Source organism: Gossypium hirsutum, chromosome D13 (genome assembly GCF_007990345.1).
Source record: "Gossypium hirsutum isolate 1008001.06 chromosome D13, Gossypium_hirsutum_v2.1, whole genome shotgun sequence".
Taxonomy (NCBI): domain Eukaryota; kingdom Viridiplantae; phylum Streptophyta; class Magnoliopsida; order Malvales; family Malvaceae; genus Gossypium; species Gossypium hirsutum.
Genome location: NC_053449.1, coordinates 37,942,795 through 37,964,494, shown reverse-complemented (window position 1 = coordinate 37,964,494; position 21,700 = coordinate 37,942,795). Strand labels below are relative to the sequence as shown.

The following is a 21,700-nucleotide window of genomic DNA, read 5'->3' as shown; positions in this document are numbered from 1 at the left end:
CTAACATATTTATGTTATGGGTCCATTAAGAGTATATTACTCATCCTTCCCCTATCATTACGGGTACCTAGCACTTTAATCTTAGGATGAATTTATTTATAGTGCTAACAATCACACACTAATGATGTACTTTGTCTCATTGAACTCAAGACTTGACGTTATACCAAGCGTTGAATCGAGTTTCCATCATGGGTGACTCTAATTAATATGCTTGAGTCCCATCCCTTTTGAGGTCCTTTTTACTGCATCTCTAGCAAGACTTTTTGTCAAAGGATCTGCCAAATTTTCACTTGACCTCACATAATTAATAGTGATCACTCCATCAGAGATTAATTGTCAGACATAACTATGTCTCAATCCAATGGGTCTAGACTTTCCATTATATACTTGGCTATATGCCTTTGCTAGAGTAGCCTCACTATCACAACGGATAGAAATAGGTGAAATTGGCTTAGGCCATAAAGGTACATCATAAAGCAAATTTCTTAACCATTCTGCTTCTTTAGATACAGCGACTAATGCAATAAATTCTGCTGCCATAGTGGAATCAGTAATACATGTTTGTTTCTTGAAACCCCAAGAAATGACTCCTCCACCAAGAATGAAGATCCATCCACTAGTAGATGCATGATCTTCCAAACTTGTAATCCAACTAGCATCTGAATACCCTTCTAAAACTGGAGGATATCCATTATAACACAATCCATAGTTAATAGTTTTCTTTAAGTACCTAAGTACTCTATTCAAAGCTTGCCAATGCAAACTACTTGGATTACTTGTGTACCTACTCAATTTTCCAACAGCATATGCAATATCTGGTCTTGTACAAGTCATTATATACATAAGACAACCAATTAGACTTGCATATTTCAATTGATCAATTTTCCTACCAGCATTAGATACTAATTTTAATTGAGGATCCATGGGTGTAGATGCTGATATACAGTTGAAAAGACCAAACTTTTTAAGCACATTTTCAATGTAATGTGATTGTGATAAAGCTATAGTGCTTTCATCTCGGGTTATTTTAATCCCAAGAATAACATCTGCTACACCCATATCCTTCATAGCAAAGTTGTTTGATAAGAATTTCTTTGTGTTTTCTATTTGTTCCAAATCCGTGCCAAAAATGAGCATGTCATCTACATATAAGCAAATTATGACAACCTTTCCATTATCAAATTTGCTATATATGCACTTATCGGATTCATTTATTTTATAGCCATTAGCTAAAACAACCTTGTCAAACTTTTGGTGCCATTGTTTTGGTGCTTGTTTAAGCCCATATAAAGATTTAACAAGCTTACATACCTTATGCTCTTGTCCTGGAACAACAAATCCTTCCGATTGCTCCATGTACACTTCCTCTTCCAATTCACCATTTAAAAATGTAGTTTTAACATCCATTTGGTGAACAACCAAATTATATATAGAGGTAAGTGATATTAATAGTCTAATTGTAGCAATTCTTGCTACTGGAGCATAGGTATCAAAGTAATCAATACCTTGTCTTTGTGTAAAACCTTTTGCTACCAACCTTGCTTTAAATTTATCAATGGTTCCATCGACCTTCACTTTCTTTTTGAAGATCCATTTACAACCTATTGGTTTGGAACCTGGTGGAAGATCAACTAAGATCCAAGTTTGATTTCCCATTATTGAATCAATCTCATCATTTATTGCTTCTTTCCAAAAAGTAGAGTCTTGAGATTTCACTGCCTCTTCAAATGTAATAGGATCAGATTCGGTATTATAAAAATAAGGTATCTTATTGCATATACTTTCACCTTTTCCTTCTACAAGAAACATAATGAAATCTGGTCCAAAATCTTTGACCTTTTTAATCCTCTTACTTCTTCTTAATTCTTGACAAGATTCATCATTATTATCAATTTGTTTCAATGGAATCTCATTCTCATTTGAAGAATGAATCAATTGTTGTGGTTGTAATTGTCTTGATATAGAATTAAATCTATTTTCATCAAAAATAGCATCTCTTGATTCAATAACAGTATTAATTGAAATTGAATCATTTGGTTCAATTACCATGAACCTATATGCCTTGCTACTATGTGCATAACCTATAAATATGCATTCAATTCCTCTTTCACCTAACTTTTTACGTTTAGGTGTTGGAACTTTTACAATAGCTCTACAACCCTAAACCTTCAAATAATTAAGGTTTGGTTTCCTTGTCTTCCATTGTTCATAGGGGGTTATTTTAGTTTCCTTATTAGGAACTCTATTCAATATATGACAAGCTGTTAGAACAGCTTTTCCCCAAAAACCTTGTCCAAGACCTGAATATGATAACATTGAATTTACCATTTCAGTCAAGACTCTATTTTTTCTTTCAGCTACACCATTTTGTTGTGGTGTGTAAGGGGCTGAAACTTGATGGACAATTCCAGTGAGTTCAAAATAACTTGGATTATAGTATTCTCCACCTCTATCTGATCTTAAGCACTTGATAAATGATTCACACTGAAGTTCAACTTCAGATTTATAAACTTTAACTTTATCAAGCGTTTCATCTTTTGAATGCAATAAATATACATAACAATATCTAGAACAATCATCAATAAAAGTAACAAAATATTTCTTTCCACCTAATGTAGGAGTATTATGCAAGTCACATACATCACTATGTATCAAATCAAGCAATTTTGTTTTCCTTTTAACCTTAGGGAAAGGATTTCTTGTAATTTTAGTCAACATACAGGTATTGCATTTTTCAATATTATTATTAAAATCAGAAATTAAATCTAATTTATACATGTCATTCAATTTTCTATAATTCAAATGACCTAATCTATAATGCCACAAACAAAAAGATTCAACCATATAAGCAGAAATAGTATTTTTATTCTTATTAATAATATTGAGTTTAAACATGCTCTCATACATATACCCTTTCCCCACAAAAATTCCTCCCTTAGTCAAAATAAACTTATCTGCCTCAAAAACAAGTTTGAAACCAAACTTATTCAACAGACTTCCAGACACTAAATTCTTCCTAACTTCTGGTACATAATATACATCATTTAAGGTTAAAACCTTTCCAGAAGTGACTTGTATTTCAACAGACCCTTTGCCTTTAATTGCTGCGGTGGAAGAATTTCCCATGTACAAGACATTGTCATTTTCACATTGTGTGAACTTTGTGAACATGCTTTTGTCTTTACACACATGTTTGGTTGCTCCTGTATCAATCCACCATGTATTATCATCTTGTGCCATATTAATTTCAGATATCATTGCAACGAACTTTTCGTTATTATCAGCCTTAGAAGATGATTTCTTCTTTAAAAATTGACATTCATTCTTGAAATGTCCCGGCTTTCCACAATAATAGCATGAGCCCTTTTGTTTCTTTTTGAACTTAAGTGCTCTATCAGTCTGTTTGAATTTTCTCTTGAATGGTTTAGTAGTCTGTACTTCCTCCGTAACATGTACTTTGGCATTTTCAGAATTTAGGTTCTGATCTTGTTTTCTATACTCTTCTTCAATACGAAGATGATTTGCCAAAGCCTCAAGAGATATTTCCTCTTTCTTATGTTTTAGACTTCTTTTAAAGTCTTTCCAAGATGGAGGAAGTTTGTCTATTATGGAGGATACCACAATCATTTCATCCATTTTCATATCATATTGCTTAAATTGATTCAGCATCTTTTCAATATTACAAAATTGTTCCATAACAGAACGACCATCAACCATTTGATAATTATTAAAACGACTGACAAGAAATTTCTTACTTGTAACATCTTCGGTCATGTATCTTGCCTCCAATTTGTCCCATAATTCTTTAGCAGTGACCTCGTTTTGGTAGGTGTCGAACAAACCATCAGATAAACCATTCAATATATGGCCCATGCACATGTAGTCAGCATTGTCTCATTTTTGTCTTTCTCGGGTTGCAGCAATAGATTCGTTTTCATGCTCTTCAGGTCTTGGAGTATCCAAAACATAAGCAATCTTCAAAGTTGATAATAAGAAGTGCATCTTTTTCTGCCATCGTCGAAAATTGCCACCATCAAACCGATCAAGTTTAACAAAGTTGGAAGCCAACTCCCTTAGAGTTCCACTTTCATGTGTTGTGGTAGTCATCATGTAATATAACCTTAAAATTGTTAGTACAAAACTCCGGTAAGGAAAATCTCAAACACACGATCAGAACTCGAAAAGAAAAGAAGAAATAGGACAAGGCTCCAAGGCGTGTATCAAGGCACTATCTTTAAGGTTATATTCGCCCCCACTTATCTTCATGTGCAAATGAGTTCCAAGCAAATTAACCTCGATGATACAATGAAGCCAATGACTATTTGCGTTTTGCACTGACGAGAATAGTCCACTATGCACTGAGTAATGTATAAAAAAAACTTAATTTCTACAAAGGATTTCTGCAGTAATACTTTATAGAATAATCTAATAATATTAGAAAATGAAGGAAGAGAAGAAATAATATTAGAATTTGTTGATATATTTCCAAATGAAAACCCATTCCTATTTATAGGAATTTTCTTGTCTCTTCATAGAGACATCTTTCAATAGGTGTCTTTATGAATAAATAAATAATAATTATTCATTTAATTTTGTAACTATTCAAATAATATTTTTTGAATAATTATAATTCTTTTTTAAAAAATCAAATGATATAACTTTTGACCAATGACCAAAAGATTTATCTTTTGATTAATTACACCCATTCATTTATAGTTATTGGGATACTATAAATATTTGAAAATGTTCCAACAAACAATACTTTTCTCCTTTTTCTCATTTCTTCTAACCTCAGAAAAAATCTCATGAAGTTTTGGAAGCGGTTTTTTTCCCCAAAGATACAAGATCTCACTTCATCAAATTCTTTATTTAAACCAGCCAGAAACAAATAAGCTCGTTCATTCTCTTCTTTTTTCATAGCTTTTACACCATCTATGGGACACTCTCATTCATCATTATAACACTGATCCTGTTTTTGCCAAAGAGACATCATCTCATTATAATAAAAAGTAACTTCCTTTTCCCCTTGCCTAGCTTTCTAAAGTTTTATTTTAACTCAAAGATCTGTGAAGCGTTTTCTAAATCTGAATAGGTGTCTTTCACAACGTCTCAAATGACTTTAGCAGTTGGGAGAAAAAGAAAAGGTTTACCTACAGATGCTCCCTTGGAATTAATAAGCCACGCAATTATCATAGAATTTTCTGACCTCCACTTTTTCATCTTTAGATCGCCCACCTGTGGTTGCTTGACTTCTCTAGTTAAATGACCTAGCTTGTCGCGCCCATCAATTGATAATTTTACAGGCTGCGACCATTCCAGATAATTCTTGTCATTCAACTTAAGAGATGTCAGCTGAAAAGAAAATTGAGACGCCTCTGTCCCTTAAGTCATTGTACTCCCGGTAGTTGTTTCAACGGTAGAACTTTCTTCCTCTGTTTGATTGCTAGATCTTTTATCTCCAATGAATGTTGTTTTAACCATGATGTTACTAGAGATTTAACCTAACTCAAATGCCATGAAAGTTTACAAGAGAGCTTTTAATAAAACTATTCTATTTTTTTATTAACTAAAAAACTAAACTTAAATAGAGAAAAGAGTCCTAATCCTAATTGGGAAAATAATTCCCTTATTCTAATAAACTACTAAAAGACAAAATAAAATATTCCTAGAATATGAATAAAACTTATCTACCTAAATAAGATTTATCTACCTTAATAAATTTAAAATATATACATATTTCAACAATCTAATAGCATCATGTCTAGCAACTAGTGTAAAAGTATCACCGTAGTCAACTCCACCTATTTGTGCATACCCCTTTACGACCAACCTAGCCTTATGCTTCAATACAGTGCCATCAAGATTGAACTTAGTCCGATACACCCACTTCACACCTATAACATGTTTACCACTAGGTAAATCAGTCAAGAACCATGTATCATTTTTCTCAATTGTACAAATTTCTGCCTTTATTGCATCAATCCATTCAGGTACCTTTGCAGCTTCATCAAAACTTATTGGTTCAGCAAAAACAAAATTGCACCTCTCATACATATTTACTAAGGATTTAGTTTTGATAACCTCAGCATCAGCTACACCAAATTCATTACTAGTCACACCATGTTCAACGTTGTCAGTTAAATCAACCTCTTCAAGCATTAACCCATAATCGTGCTTCTACACATCATTCTTCTCCCTACTCCACTAAGAATCTTCATCAAAGATAACATCTTGGCTCACCATAATTTTCTTGCTTTTCAAATTAAATACTCTACACCCCTTGGATTGAAAAGAATAACCAACAAAGATTCATTTCCAAGCTCTTTCAACTAACTTGGTTCTCATATTAGCAGGTATATGGCTGAAACAAATAGAACCAACCACTCTCAGGTATTTCACAGAAAGCTTTGACCCAGACCGGGCTTCAAGTGGAGTTTTTCCATCCACAGCCTTAGTTGCTAACTTGTTCAATAAGTAAATAAATGTTGATACAACTTCTGCCCAGAACGAATTTGAAAGAATTTTTTCAAACAACATACATCTTCACATCTCCAAAACAGTTTTATTTCTCCTTTCACAAACTCCATTCTGTTAATGAACAGTGAGCTGATTATGAATCCCAAAGTCTCTACAAAAATCATTAAACTCATTAGACACATACTCTCCACCATTATTTGTTCTTAAGACCTTCAACTTACAATCACACTGATTTTCAACGAGTTTCTTGGATTTTTTGAATGTTAACAATACATTCATATTGGACTTCAAGAAATACACTCAACACATCCTTGTCAAATCATCTATAAACAACACAAAATATTTTCTACCATTCATAGAAGAAGTTTGCATTGGACCACACAAATTAGAGTGCACTCTAATTTCATAATTGCTCTCTTCACACCATAATGAGAAAATGATAGCTTATGTGACTTCCCAAGTTGACAACTATCACATTTATCATCACACACATTCAGTTCAAGCAAATCTGTTACAAAACCATTTGACTGCATATACTTCAAGGCTCTAAGATTAAAATGCCCCATCCTTTTATGCTAAATAGGACTAACATCATCCTTAGCAGAGCACACACATTCATAATCAACATCAAGCTTCAAATAAAAACTATTGTTTTACATTTTCAAATCAGCAAACTTAAAACCACAAACATCAAATATGTTGTAGGCATCACCCTTAAACTGAACATTAAAACCATTTTTAATCATTTGAGGAATGCTCAAGAGACTTTGGTCTAAATCAGGAATAAAAATAACATTATAGATTTTCCTTTTACCTTGTAGAGTATTCACAGAAATTGAACCTTTGCCTTGAACCTGAGTCGTAACACCATTTCCCAACTTCACACTTGTTTTAAAGGACTTATCAAGTGAGTTAAAATATGCAGCCACAGGCATCATATGACTGGTACACCCACTATCCATAAGCCAAATAGAGTTATGAGATGGTTTAACAACATGAGAAACCATAAACAGGTGCTCACCTTGCATTTGCTTGCTGTTGATCTTGTTTTTTTGCTTGCTTCTTCTTGCCCAACAAAACTTTTCAGTATGTCAAGACTTTTGGCAAAAAGTACCCTAAAATTTGGACTTGTTTTTTTTTCCTTGAATCGGCAATCCTTTTCAGCATGATTTGTCATCTTACAAATAGGACATGCTAAAAACTTTCCATTTTGACCACTAGTGGCAGAAACAACATCTTTGCCCTTGCTTGAGCTTTCAAATTTCTTCTAAGAGCTATTGAACTTTACTCCCCTATGAGCAGCAAGAAAAGCACCTTCACTAGCCTCATGGACTCACATAGAAACCCTTTGCTCTTACGCTTCTGACTTGCTAACAAGATCAGCAATAGTTAGACTCGTCATGTCACAAGATTCCTCAATAGTTGAAATTTTGGCTTCAAACCTTTGAGGAACATTGATCATGACTTTTTCAACCACCTTTTCATCAAGCAATTCTTCACCATAAAGTCTGATTTGCTTTACAATAACCATCAGCCTGGTTGAAATAATCTTTAATCAGCTCATCCTCCTTCATTTGCAGCATTATAAACTCTCTTTTTAAAGTTAAAATTTTCGTTTTCTTCACTCTGTCACCTCCCACATAAGTTTCTTTAAGTTTGTCCCAAACAACCTTTGGTGTTTCAAGATCCATAATGCTTGTGAAAATGTGATCTACTAACCCAAAGTGAATGCATGTTAAGGCTTTATCCTTTTTCAAGATTTCTTCATCATAAGCTTTGAACTGAGCAATGGTGGGATTTTATCTCAATGTTGGTGGATCTTCGTCAGTTTCTACAAAGTTCCACAAGGCAAGAGATCTCAAATAAACTATCATCTTAAGTGCCCAAACATGATAATGAGTTACTGTGAAAATAGAAACAAATGTTGAAATAGCATTAGAAGAAGCCATTAAAAACACCCAAAAAATAGCAGTAGAACCTCACAGCCCTCAAGAAGACGCTCTGAATACCACTGTTGGTGTAAATTTTGTTACAGAGAGTACAGAAAAGAAAAACAAAAAAAAATTGTGAATAATGGAGAAGGCTTATCTTTTCACCTTCACACACACATCCTTTATAATTAAAAAAAAAACTTTACAGCGGCCAAATACTAACATAAAGCATAAAATAAAATAAAATTACAAAATACATCAACAAATTTCTATGATGGGTTTTATTAGAAGAACGTTGCCTTCTACAATGGCAGGTCCAACCCCATCGTCATTTCTCTACAGAAGAAATTATCATAGCAACAAATTGCTATGATGGAAATCGGATTGTAGTTTATGATGGTGGTTATCGATTGTACAAAGACTCTTTAAAGGACCGTCCAATATTTGTTAAGAAGTATGATAGTAATTATCCCCTTGGATTGAAATATTATGCTTACAAAGATATTGTCATAGGATCACAAATGAGTGGTTACAAAAATGTTTTGAAAGTTCTAGGATGCTGCTTGGAGACCCAAAATCCGAGTGTAGTTTACGAATTTGCATGCAAAAGCCTCTCCAGATCTCTCTCTGCAACAAATGTTAAGCCAGTACTGCCATGGAAATACAGGTTGAGAATTGAAATGGATTTAGCAAATGCAGTGACATCTTCACACAGCATTTTCTAGACCAGTTATCCACCGTGACATTAAATGCTAAAGTATCATGTTGGATCACAACAATGTTCCCAAACTCATTGACTTTGGACTAGGTATATCTCTTCCTCAAGGACAAGCACATGTGGAGGATGCTGTTATAGGGAGAATAGGGCTCTCAGCTCCCGAGTATGTGACCACAGGTTATTTAACGGAGAAGGCTGATGTTTATCTTTTTGGAATGCTTCTACTTGAGCTTTTAGGTGGAAGGAAGCTAACAATTGTGGAGCGTAATATACTGGATACTGATGAGAAGCACTGTGTTGAAATATTCAGTAGTTTTGTGGATCCAAGAATGTAGATCGAGGCGGAGCAGTTGATGGTTGTGGCAACACCAATCCTCAGATGCACCTGTGTTGATGGAGAAAAGAGGCCCACAATGATGGAGGTGGCTAAACAACTCAAAGGCATTCTTAAATCTTGTTAGCCTCGAGCTTTTGTGTTTTCTGTGTGTATATATATAACTCTTAAGTTGTAGTTGTGCCCATGGCAATTCATCTGGTCAATCCACCTGTTTTTCAGTTTTATCTATTCAATCCTTAAATGATAAACTAATCAACTATGTTGCTCCAATTTTATTTTATTTTTCTTAAAAGGAGACAATCTCTTGGAAACGTTAGAAATATTGATCACTATTATTGATTTTTTTTTTCTTTTTTTAATTTCTGGGTCAACAAATTAACTTTAAATGATCTTGAAAATAGTTCAGTATTTCATGTTAGCTTTATCTGGATATTAAGAACGAAACCATCAAAAAGATGAACAATAAAAAATTCAATCGGAGAAATAAATAAATGAATAGGACTCCAACATATTTACATGAAAAAAAAGCATCATATTCATTATTCAAGTTGGTATTAAAGCTAATATTTGAGTTTTAATTTTGCCCATGCACCTTTGTATTTCTCGGTAAATCCACAGGTTCTCGCTACACCATGGATGCAAGCTTCTAGCAGCCAAATCCATAATTTGAGCCACATCGGCTGGGGGAAATTGTCGCTCAGTACATGTCTGTATGTCAGAAGAAATAGAAATAAGCACAAGATTGCAAACAAGATGCAGATATGAAGAACATTCTTGCTCGTCAAGCTGTTGAGAGTAGAAATCATAGCAGAAAATAATTTCCGGGTTACCCATATCATGAGCAAAGTAGCAACACATGATGTGATAAGCTCTGAAGGAACTTGTTCATTGTTTTGAGGTAATCTGGAAACCAAGTGTTTTTGATAACTGATACTGCCATTCTCTGGCTCCGCTGACTTTATCACCGGCATCCTAATGTCAGGTGTAAATTGTAGTTTATCTATGGAGTCCAAAACTTCTACAATCCTCATAAATGCATCTTCGTCCTCCTTTGTAGATGACATGGCCTGAACGAAAGTGCATACATAATAGGGGTCATTAAACCATAAGCTCAGACAAATAAGGGTCAGTAAATATATACACAAGGAATAAAAGATACTTGTACCTTAATAGCGGCATCCACCATAGAACCCGCTTTTAATCTTGAGCCTTCAACAATTTCGCCCGCAACAGAATCAGATTCTAGTGAAACAAGAGAACTGTCAATAGAACTTGTCAAGCTACCTAAGAAATTGGACTTAGTTGGAGGTTTCTGCTGTGGTGATACTGGGTTTGCTGGGTAAGCATTATGTTGTCTCAAGTTATGTAAAGCAGAAGAAACCTGCATGGAAAATGATCAATTCAAAGTTATCGAAGAAGAGAGTTCAAAATCGAAGAAAAGAATAAACCACTTCTACATCAATTCATAGAAGCCACATGCCTGGCCATTGGCTTCCTTTAGCTGTACAAGTTCCGTTGCAATATGCTTCTTGAAAGGCTCAGAACCTTTTAAGCAATTTCCTCCGCTTTTGTTGTCCAATATGTCGTCATTCGTATTTCTGAGCTCCATCAATATAGCTTCCTGCAGTATTATATATATATATGAAGAACACCGGCTACACTAACGTGATTCTACTAAACTCAACTATGAAACTAGTTACACAAGATAATATGACTATGATTTTCAAGAAACAAGCCAATTAACAAAGAAAACATAAAGAAAAAAGTCCAATAAAGAATACAATGAAGGGTTTTCGGTAAATTTTATAGAATATATTATCTGAAATCACCAAAGAGATAAATGCAGTGAAGTTAATAATTTTGGAACCAAAGTTAAAACAGATAACTTTTTAAAGATAAAGTAAAATCACTACCAAAGCAGTTATCTATATGAGCATGCAAATCAGTAAAATCTACATCTAGAATGAGAAGTATCAAGAAAGTTAAGACGTAATTCAAGATGATATGAATAGTGTAGTAACCTTCTTGTCCAGAGCACGGTTCAACTCAGACATAACTTGTATATCAGCTTCCCTCCCTTGGATATGGGCCATGGTAAGGGGTAGACCATTTGCTGTTTGATGTGCAGCAACAACACTAGGAACAGATGTCTTAGCATTCAAAATATTACGGCTTGCATCCACCTGGACAAGACCCAAGTATATTGTGTTGGTTACTATTTAGTATTTAACATTAAGGGAACAGAAATACTAATCTAGAACCCATTATAGCTCCAGAATATTTGATCAAAGGAGATAATTTGGGAGGAAGGAAGGCAGAGAGGAAGCAAAAGAAGAAGAAAGTGGCTCTGAAATATGACGTGTTAACTCTAAAATACACCAACATTCTCATGTTCCATGGAAACAGAAAAAGGGATACATTTGAACCATCGGAAAAGAAGTGCAACAGGAAAAGTATCCTCAGCTTACTTGGTCGAAGTTTGAGATATGGACACAACAAGATTAAAAAGGAAACATATCAAGCAATATAACAAAGTTTTGAATTGAAGTACATAATGCTTGCAATTTCTAGGTATCCTAACCTTTATTGGATTGGCCAACATGTTCACAGAGCTAGTTGCATTCTCCGGATGCCCACTTGGAGCGTATACCCCGGACCCACGAAAATTTGAATGTCCATTTACTTGAGACACATTGGGTGTCGCAGGGAATTTATCAAAAGCAAGATCTTGACTCCCAAGAGTTTCCAGCAAATTTTCCAATGGGTTTAATGGCATACAATCAATATCCTGCAATAGTCTATGTGACTTCCAGAGTGAACCGAAGATGAATGAACTGAAATGCCAATATATTAAACAATGCAATTACCGTGACAAGTTCAACTCCTAATTCGGGACGGTCAAACTGGACCTTGAAACTGTCATGCTCCAGATCAAGTACTTTTCCATCATTAACTTCCCTCGTTTCGGGATGAATGGCAATTACACGTTGCCCAATTGATAAAGGTTGTGGCAAATCCGTTGGAAGTCCTTCCGTGGTACCGATGCGAAGTTGAGCATAATGCTGTCTCACAGACTCCCGATACTGTTTAAGTTTTTCCCTCTCTTCATGTAAAAAGCGTTCGGAAAACCTCCGAGGTTTGCCAAGGGAACTGTAATAACAAGCAATTGTATTGTAAAATCTGTTTTTCCAAAATCCTTAACTGTAGGGGCACTAACAAGCTTACCTTCTTATGACACCCCACTCAACACGAGTAAGCCTTGGAATGTGACCTAATCCAACATGATTTAAGTACTCCACGAACTCCTTTTTAACAAACCAAGCATAATCAATAGCACTGTAAAACCATTCAAAAGAGCACCATCTTCTTGCCAGATTAGATGATAAGCAGAAAGAGAGCCTTTCCTGGAATTCGATAACATTCATAAATTATGCTGAAAATGAGCAATATATATATATATTGCTGGAGGGGAATTTGGAGGAAGATTGAATTCTACCTTTAGTCCGTCTTGTGAGAGAGAGTCCTTGTTTGGTTGATTTGCTAAGGTGTAATTGAGAGAATTTATATCTGTTGAAAGTAACGCTCTCTTCAGGTTCATTTTACGTCTACTTTGATGCTTATTTGGTAAGCTAACTAGTTTAGATTCCGCAGGAACTTGAAAAATTGACACCAGTGAATCAGTTTCAGCAAATTTTGGATCATTTTTAGTGAGGGAATCCTCTGGCACTCTGAATGATTTCCTTTGTTGTGATTGAACAGAAGATTGAGCACTGCTTCCTTTAGTGAGACTTTTGTTCATTTCTTCAGCCATGTCCTACAAGACATAAAAACAGCATCAACCTTGGAGAGAACATATACTATTAAAATAACATGGTAGTGATTAGCTATCTTACACACATTAAACTAGCTAATAAAAGGTTAAAAGATTCACCTACCTCATTATCAAAAGATTGTATGAAAGGAGAATCCATTTGAGCTTCTGGATTTGAAATCTGCAGCTGGAACAAAAGATTTTGTCATGAAATCAAGATTAGAAGTACAACAATCAAAATATTCAGTGGTTACCTGTGAAGTACTGAAGGATTTGCTTTTTCTTTTCTTTGAGTTATTGGTAGATTCTGCCTGTTGCTTTGGTTCAGAAACAACATTGTCATCCTTCGCTGAATACCTTCCAACTTTTGATTTTCTGGAGGTACCATCTTCAGCTTCAGTGATTAAATTGAGCACCTTTTCTTTTAGCCCTATGTGCTTAGTTTCATCTCTACAATGACTTGTAGAAGCAGCTTCAGATGCACTTGGCTTCTCATCTGTTTCACGTGCAATTCTATCCTCTTTGAATTTGGCAGATACTTCTAGGTAAACACAGAAACAACAACGAAAGGAATGAGAAAAATGTACACTTCCAGCATGCATGAAGAAAATGGACTGGAAGAAACATATACTGCATAAGTATAGGAAGATAAGTGACAAGAAACCCAATACCGTATACTACATTTAATCAGTAAAAACTGAAGTAGAAGCAATTGAAACCTACCGGATTCTATAATTGATGCTGGAGATATAGATGTAGACAAATTGGCTAATGCCAGTAGGGCATCTAGGGAAGCGCTCTCATCTACATATAAAAGGGAATAAAAATTTGAAGTGGAGCATGTATGTAAGAGAAAAACAAAAAAAAAAACAGTTGCAAGATCAGTGAAAGTGCCTGTCAAGTCCCTCTATTATAGGGATTGGTTCAAATCAGTCTCTCTACCACTAAATGGATCAATTTAAATGCTCTACTATTAAAAAGAATCAAATGTGGCTAAATTTCAATAGAGTTAACATTTACTATTTTAAAAAGAAAAGGCATGATTTTTTTTTCACATGCAGTTTCAGCTCTAAACAAAAGATTTCATTTATAAAACCATAAAAGTTTTAAAAATATTAACCTGTTGAACAATAAATGACATCGTTTAAACAGTAAATGTTAACTCAGTTAAAATTTGGCCTTTTTTTATTCTTTGTACTAGTATAGAGACTAAATTAATCCATTTAATACTATAAGGACTAACTAGAACCAATCCTTATAATAAAGGGACCTACCAGTTACTTTCACCTAAGAAGATTATGATTCTTTGAACAATTAAGCAACATCCTTTAGCATTTCCTTTTCTTTTTCTCTCTTTTTTCTTTGCTACTTTTTTATAGGTATACTTTTCACATTATTCAATCCCAGATCTCAAGTTCATACCTCCCGAGACAATCTTCTTGCTTTTCTTCCTCTGACTCCATGGTGAAAGTTTACTTTTTCCATGGGAAATCTCCATCTCAACTTTTCCTTTGACAGCCCTATCTATAATTCCTTCTTCTATGCCGCTACATGCTTCTCCACCATCATCAGACAAATTGTTTATGAACTCACCAGCTTTCACTTTCTTCCGGTAAACCTTTTTCCCCTTTTCACGCACTTCTACAGTACCAGCACCTTCCATGTCCTCCGTGGGGCCTGTATCTTTTATGTAAGTTCCAATGACAGGTTCCTTGCCTCCATGCCTGCTTTCAATCCGGTGTTTACTGGAAGAACTAGGAAGCTTGGCCTTGGTTGTCTCTGATTGAAGCAACTAATTGCATGTCAATAGAAAAAAAAATGAAGTTATTACGCTGATAATGAAGGCAAAGAAGCCTAAATATCATAAATCCAAATCAATGGTCTTATACCATCCGATCATAGCACTGAACAGGTGCGGATCTTCTGCATTCAGCCTTTTTATAAGGTCTTTGAGAAAACTGTGGGCAGCTTCCTCTTTGCAATGCCCCAGTCAATGTCACTGCAGCGACATGTTCATCATCATTATCATTAGCCTCTGACTTCTTAACTCTTTTTTTGGCGGATTATAATTTTCCATGTCGTCTCTCCTATATGAATATGAAACTGGGACTCGAGGAGTCCTTCTCCCAACTGCATGAGGATTTATACCTAAAAGGAATTCAAACAAATAAGGAACTCAATCACAATTACAAAGATTATTATTTATTATAACAAACTTTCAGAGAGCACAAGCAGTTTCTGTGCTTACTAGACATAATATTAATTGACTTTGTTAATAAGATTTATTCCTCATATTACTGTACCTCTTATCACTTTGACAAATAAAAAATAACTTCAGGCACTATTCTTTGATTTGCTTCGCACATAAATTTGGACAATTTGAACAACTTTAACTCTCATTTTCAGTCTCTTAGTTGCATCAATTGCCAAATAAGAGATAAAAGGACAGAAAAAATAAAGAGACTTGTGATAAAAAAAAGGAACCAAATTTAAGAAAAACCATAGATGGCTTCAATTGAGTGCTAACAAGAACAATGGGTTTTACCATTAAAGCCTATTCTTTTCAACAAAGACAGGCATCCTTGAGTGGATGCAATTGATTGGGGCAGAAAAACATCCTCTTTTGATGAACCAAAATGAGCCTTTACCCGCTTGCGCTTTTGAGTTTTCCGGGGTATTTTAGAAGGCCCATTGCTCTCTATTTCTGCATCACTCCCTCCCTGTAAGTTGAAATGGTACAAAATTTTCAACCCTTGATCAGTAGGTAGAGGAAGAACATTAAGAGTTCAATTTATTTTGCAAGCCTAAAATGGAAAAGATATAATTTGCGAAAATACAGTCTAACAAGGAATCAATTCACTTCATAAAGGAGAGAAATACACTTCCAAAAAACAAACTGCACCAAATAGCTTTAATTATATCAACACTGGCTGCAAATATCAGACTCATACAATTAAATAAAAATGTTAAAACCAATCTCACCAGGACACTATAGTGATCAGTCATCATTGCTATAAGGCCAATTACAGATGCTACTCCATCTGGCAAGGATAAATATGCCTGAAAATAAAGAGAGAAAAAACACAATAATGTAACAATATTTATAAACAAATAAAGTCAAAATAAAGCAACTCTCAGGTTCCATCCAACAAATGAAGGCTGAAAATGCAACATCATTCAAAGCCCCTGAAGCACATGATTCCACATAACCTCTTGAAGACTTTAGCAATGAAGACAAAATGCTTATCTGCATCAAATTATAGCAGTGCTAGTTGAGAAGCCACATTAAAGTTCAAATGATGGCAAGTTAACTAAGACAGAAGTTCCCTTGTTTGTTTTTCCTTTTTAATCTTTTAGAATAGGTGATCTATCCTAAATAGGGTGAGCATTCGATCAAATCGAGTGAAAAAATTTTGAGTTGACGAGTCCTTTTTTATCTTCCTAACTCGATTTGAAATTTGTTTGAATCGAGTCGAGTGAAATAAAATTCGAGTCAAGTCGAATCAGAGTGAAATTGTTCGAACTAAATTAAAAAAACTAAACATATATGTTAGAGCACATAAGTTTCAAACGATATATATTTGAAAACTTTTTCAAACCATATATATTTGAAAACTTTTTCAAAACAAAATAATAATAAAAATAACATGGATAAACTTGAATCACTAATTAACTTATTTAGGTCCCACAATTATTATTTTTAAAAAATTTTAAAATTTAACTTTCTTTATATATTTTATAGATTTTTTTTAAAAAAATTATAATTTTAACAAAATAAATAAATTTTAGAATTTTTATAATTATTTTGAATTATTTTGTAATTTTTGTTGAGAGAGACAATTTGCTCATTTTCAAAATTGAGTGACTAGAGGGTAGTGACACCAATTTGTTATTCAAATTATTCGAGTTATTTGAATTGTAAAATTTAACTCGACTCGAACTCAAAACTTGAATAACTTGATTCGATTAACTCAAAATTCGAATTCTTTTTTTATTTTTTCAAATTGAATCAAGTACTAATCCTAAGCATTTCCTAGGGCATTTTAGAAACAAACATCATGAAACCCATAAGCATTCAAGGACAAGATTAAGCAATCAAAGATGAATTGGATAACTGATTAGTTCTTAAAGCTACACCGAGACCTAACCATACCCGATTCATAATGTAAAAGGCCTCCACCATTTCAGTGGATCTGTTACGCACAGCAGCAGCCACCTAAACATAAGCAACCACAAATTTAAAATGAAAAAGAAAGTGTTAATTATGCTTATAGAATACCTAGATGGAGCATCATCCCAATATAAAATTACAGTAAAACCATTAAACTTTTTTATTATATTTCTCGAAGTAAATACTGTGGCAGGCAGCTAATATACCTTCTTCCAATCTTTCCCATACTCCCGATAAGCTTTATAAAACCGCTCGATCTCTGCCTTGCTCCATGGATGCCCTAGCTTGTCAAATAGTTTCTTCTATAGCATAGAATACAACAGTGCATCAAAACGACTCACAATTAGCATATGATGATGCCAAGTAAAACAGAGTATCCATCAAACAGCCAAAGGCAAGAAAATAAATTGATCTTCAAATCAAATAATCAATTAAAAATGACAAAACACCTACCTTTGGGTTACTTTTTCTTGAATTTCCTGCGTCTTTATCAGGAGATACTTCACATTTACTCGAATATTGTTTGTTCACACTTTTATATTTTCTTGTTGGGGCCATCAATGACTTCCTTTATCTGAAGCATTCCATCATAAAACATAAACTTCAAAAAGAAAAGGGGAAATTTGAAAAAGATAGTGCAGATGTAAAATCGATGTTAACAATGAACTTTAAAAATAATAATAAGTTGTAATTTTTTTTAGAACCAGCAAAAAGAAACACCACAAAATCTCAAAATCAGAATCAAAATTTCATTCACAATTGAAACACCTAAAATTTTACGTATTGAAAATAAAGCAAGATTGCAAAACAATGCTGCTCTAAAACCACTAGAACGGCAAAGCCAATTTGGCTTAATCCATAAAGTCACCTTGAAAACCGCTTCAAACCCACTGAAGAAAACCGAAAGCACTTTTAAAAGAAACGAAAATTCAAAATTTTAACCGAAAGCTCCTTTAAAAATTGCAAAAAGGAATTTTAAAAACCACAGTGATGGTTCAAAATCTCAACTTTAAAACCCTAATTCACGGATCGGAGACAATTCCACTTACCAATTGCCGGCCTTTTCCCAGCGGAACCAACACATTTAACAAAAAAAAGAAATAGAGAAAGAAGATTTTTTAGAGAAATTTTAAAAAAGAAATAAATAAGAAAAAAAACAGAATTTTGAGAAAGAACAATGTTTGAGAGAGCGAAAAGTGGCGTTGCCGCGAAACTTGAATATAAAGGTGGTTTGGCCAATGATATTATTTTGTTTTTTTTATTTATTTTAATTTTTTTCAGTTTGTGGGATTATGAATAAGATGCCATTACCGTACAGGTGGCAATTTGAAGGATTAGCAATGAAGCTGTGGTCGGATTTGATGGCATAGGTTTGGGTTCTATGTAGATGATAATAGCGGATTAAATTTGAAACTTTTCTAGACTAATTTTCAAACCAGTCCCTAGTTTTATGGGAAAATCTTTATAGCTCCCACTAAGAGTTTTAAAATTAAATTCATTGGTTTAATTTTTTTTAGGAGTCTCATAGGAAAATTAAACTCCTATGTTATTGGCAAAACAGTAATGGAATTGGAGAAAATATCTAAATATGATATCATGACAGCATCCTAGTATGAATAATATAATATTAATGTGCCAAAAAAAATATACACCATTTTATTAAAATTATCAATAACCCACGGCGGCTTAATTCGCAATTGAAATGGGTTGATTTTAAGACATATAAAAATGAGAAGAGATCTACTTTGCATAGTTTTTTTGACCATGCTGAGATTAAAATACAAATTTTTCCTCTTTCCTAATCTTTATGCACAATAAAACGCTAAAAGTTTCCCTTTTTTTCATGCTAAAATTTCCTTTTATTGGAGGTAATAAAAGCACTAATTGTGACAACTTGATTCACATTTGTTTTATTTTACTAGCACAAATAGACATGCAAGCAGGGGTGAAAAAGTAGTGCTATCACTCATAAGTCAACCAACCAAATCTATTGGAATGTTTAAAGCTTACAAAGGTTCTTAATTTTTTTCATGTTTCTCTTCCGTAGAAAAAATTATTCATATAACAACTGAAAAAAGAAGTTTACATAGCCACATCGGAGAACATTTTCACCACCCTTTCTTCCTGGCTTTATCCAATATTGTTTCGGATTTCGAGTGCACTCGCTCAATAATCCTTAAAGTAGAGGGTATAGTAATTCCCATGCTCGATTAAAATTACCAGTTGTTTTACATTGGCATGTCTTGCCCACATGAATCGTTGGATTGCTCTTGTATATTCTTAAACCACTGTTCCACTCTCCTTTCATGGCACACTAACATGTAATAACACTAGAAAGAAAAAGAAGCCAAACATTAAAATTTTGTGCATTTATTCTTATTATTTTTATGTATTGAAATAAATTTATACGTAAATAATTGTTATATACATATAACAGGTTTTTATATTCATATTTTACAATCACCATTTATTTGTTTTAACCATAGTTTAATGTATTTAATTATTTTCTCGTATTATATTCTCCATTAATTCATCCCATATTTTGCCTGGTATAAAGATTCAACTTTAACATTAACTTCATTTCCTTATAAATTCAATCATTAAAGTTATCTATAATTAATATCAATAATATATTTAAAATTTTAATCTAACTTTTTTTTCTAAATCACAAGGGTCATATTCTAGTTCTATTAAATAAAACTTCAATAATGATTATTGAGTTAAAATAAAGTAGCACAAAATTTGTGACATTAAAAGATAGATATCAAATTTCTCACACATCTATGTGATATCTTGCATAATTAATTAATATCATATCATATATTTCCTTATTTGTGTATCTAGTTTCTAGAATAAATAGGCTATGTAACCTAATGTAAATCAAGACGCAATATTATTTCTTTCATACAAAAATTCATTTATCTTTCTTTTTCTTAAGTTTGTAACATGGTATCAAGAGCTTAGGTTCCCCTTTTATTTATTTATTTTTCTTTTCTTCTCCAAGTCATTTGCTTCTTATCTTTTGTTTTGCCCAGCAGCATGACGATGTTAGCCTCCGTGCTGGCTACCGCTCGCCTTTTTTCTCCCTCCCACCAACATTTTCTTTATTTATTCTTCTCATTTACTTCACATGGCTTCTCTTTTTTCAGTTTGCAGATCTATTTTATTGACGATGCCTGTAGTCGCTAAAACTCCAAAAAGATTTTGCCATTTTTGTTCCTATTTCTAGCTTTGTACTCTGTTTCCCGTGCTTTGTCTTTCTTTGTCCAAGCTGAGTCATCATACTCAATCCATTCTAAGTCGTTGACTACTCTATTGACTAAACTCTTTTGATCATGTTTCTAGTTTTGCCCTCTGTTTCCCGTGCTTTGGTTGTTTGTTACTCTAGGTCATTTTCATGTTTCTCGATTTAGACGACCAAGCACCTACTCTCAGTGGTTGGTCATCCTCCTCCTTGTTCTTCTCTATTTTTTATATACTCCTCTCAATTTAATAACCCCTTTTTGGGGTCTTGTCTCCTTGTTCTGCTTTGTTTTTTAATGTCCTCCTCTTGATTTAATAACCCCTTTTGGGGGTCTTGCCTCTTTGTTCTGCTCTATTTTCTAATGTCCTCCTCTTGGTTTAATAATCCCTTTTGGGGTCCTTGTCTGAGCTTTCATGGCTTTTTTATTTTTTATTATTTTTTCTTCTCACAAGCGAACCTTTGTTAAGGAGGGACCGATGTGGTGTTCTGGTGCCAGTATTCCATTTTTTGTGAGAGATTTACTACAACTCTCGAATGGTGGATGGGTGGTGGTGCCTAAAGCCTCCAAAGGTTGCTTTTCTTATTTTTCTGTTTTTTGCTAGATCCAAGATCTCTGTTGATTTAGTCATTGTTTGGGTGTTGTTCTAGGTTAGATGTCACTGACGATTGATTTCAGTCGATCTAGGGTCGTTGTGAGCCTTTGCTCTCTTACAGTGTCTTTTAATTGGTGATCAAGGACACTCAGCTCTATCTCGTGCTTCATTGTTGCTCTCCCTCTTTGTAAGCAATGTCTTAAGTGGAGACAGGGGCACTCGGTAATGGGGATCATAGGCACTAATATCTTCATTAGTGGCTAATGCCTATGTGATCGGTGATCTGTGATGATTCCTCCTCTTTTGGGTCTTGAGGTTTTCTCTGATGATGATGGGTTTCTCTATCATTTTGTACGACATCATGTTACTCAGGGCTCTTTCACCTTGCTTCTATCTCTTCATCAGCTCAAATCGCATA

At 34.0% G+C, this 21,700-nt stretch overlaps 3 protein-coding genes across 3 annotated transcripts; 2 read left to right on the top strand and 1 right to left on the bottom strand.

Annotated features, from left to right (window-relative positions):
* Positions 1 to 8,265: 8,265 nt before the first annotated feature.
* On the top strand, positions 8,266 to 9,133 carry LOC107919308 (non-functional pseudokinase ZED1-like). The gene is made up of 2 exons (XM_016848789.1): positions 8,266 to 8,325; positions 8,723 to 9,133. The coding sequence occupies exons 1-2, from the start codon at positions 8,266 to 8,268 to the stop codon at positions 9,131 to 9,133; spliced, it is 471 nt and encodes a 156-aa protein (XP_016704278.1).
* A 37-nt stretch (positions 9,134 to 9,170) lies between these two features.
* On the top strand, positions 9,171 to 9,461 carry LOC107919309 (probable serine/threonine-protein kinase PBL8). The gene has a single exon (XM_016848790.1). It carries the CDS (start codon positions 9,171 to 9,173, stop codon positions 9,459 to 9,461), a length of 291 nt encoding a protein of 96 aa, XP_016704279.1.
* Positions 9,462 to 9,928: 467 nt separating this feature from the next.
* On the bottom strand, positions 9,929 to 18,646 carry LOC107918322 (protein ALWAYS EARLY 2). The gene is made up of 21 exons (XM_041108619.1): positions 18,495 to 18,646; positions 17,899 to 18,019; positions 17,652 to 17,747; positions 17,428 to 17,490; positions 16,257 to 16,334; positions 15,820 to 15,994; positions 15,289 to 15,422; positions 15,164 to 15,256; positions 14,697 to 15,066; positions 13,998 to 14,078; positions 13,529 to 13,815; positions 13,399 to 13,461; positions 12,960 to 13,277; positions 12,689 to 12,867; positions 12,331 to 12,613; positions 12,045 to 12,251; positions 11,485 to 11,646; positions 10,944 to 11,084; positions 10,629 to 10,844; positions 10,294 to 10,530; positions 9,929 to 10,171 (listed from the first exon to the last, which is right to left on the bottom strand). The coding sequence occupies exons 2-21, from the start codon at positions 18,001 to 18,003 to the stop codon at positions 10,007 to 10,009; spliced, it is 3,453 nt and encodes a 1,150-aa protein (XP_040964553.1). The 5' UTR covers positions 18,004 to 18,019; positions 18,495 to 18,646; the 3' UTR covers positions 9,929 to 10,006.
* Between the last annotated feature and the right edge of the window lie 3,054 nt (positions 18,647 to 21,700).

What these genes read in the sequence shown, in the direction of transcription:
- LOC107919308 (XM_016848789.1), top strand. Translation starts at nt 8,266, where the DNA reads ATGGTGGGATTTTATCTCAATGTTGGTGGATCTTCGTCAGTTTCTACA. An exon ending in TTTCTACAAAGTTCCACAAG is followed by an intron (nt 8,326 to 8,722) that starts GCAAGAGATCTC and finishes CTACAATGGCAG; the next exon opens with GTCCAACCCCATCGTCATTT.
- LOC107919309 (XM_016848790.1), top strand. Translation starts at nt 9,171, where the DNA reads ATGTTGGATCACAACAATGTTCCCAAACTCATTGACTTTGGACTAGGT.
- LOC107918322 (XM_041108619.1), bottom strand. Translation starts at nt 18,003, where the DNA reads ATGGCCCCAACAAGAAAATATAAAAGTGTGAACAAACAATATTCGAGT. An exon ending in GAAAAGAATAGGCTTTAATG is followed by an intron (nt 15,423 to 15,819) that starts GTAAAACCCATT and finishes AATTCCTTTTAG; the next exon opens with GTATAAATCCTCATGCAGTT. An exon ending in ACCGTGCTCTGGACAAGAAG is followed by an intron (nt 11,085 to 11,484) that starts GTTACTACACTA and finishes ATAATACTGCAG; the next exon opens with GAAGCTATATTGATGGAGCT.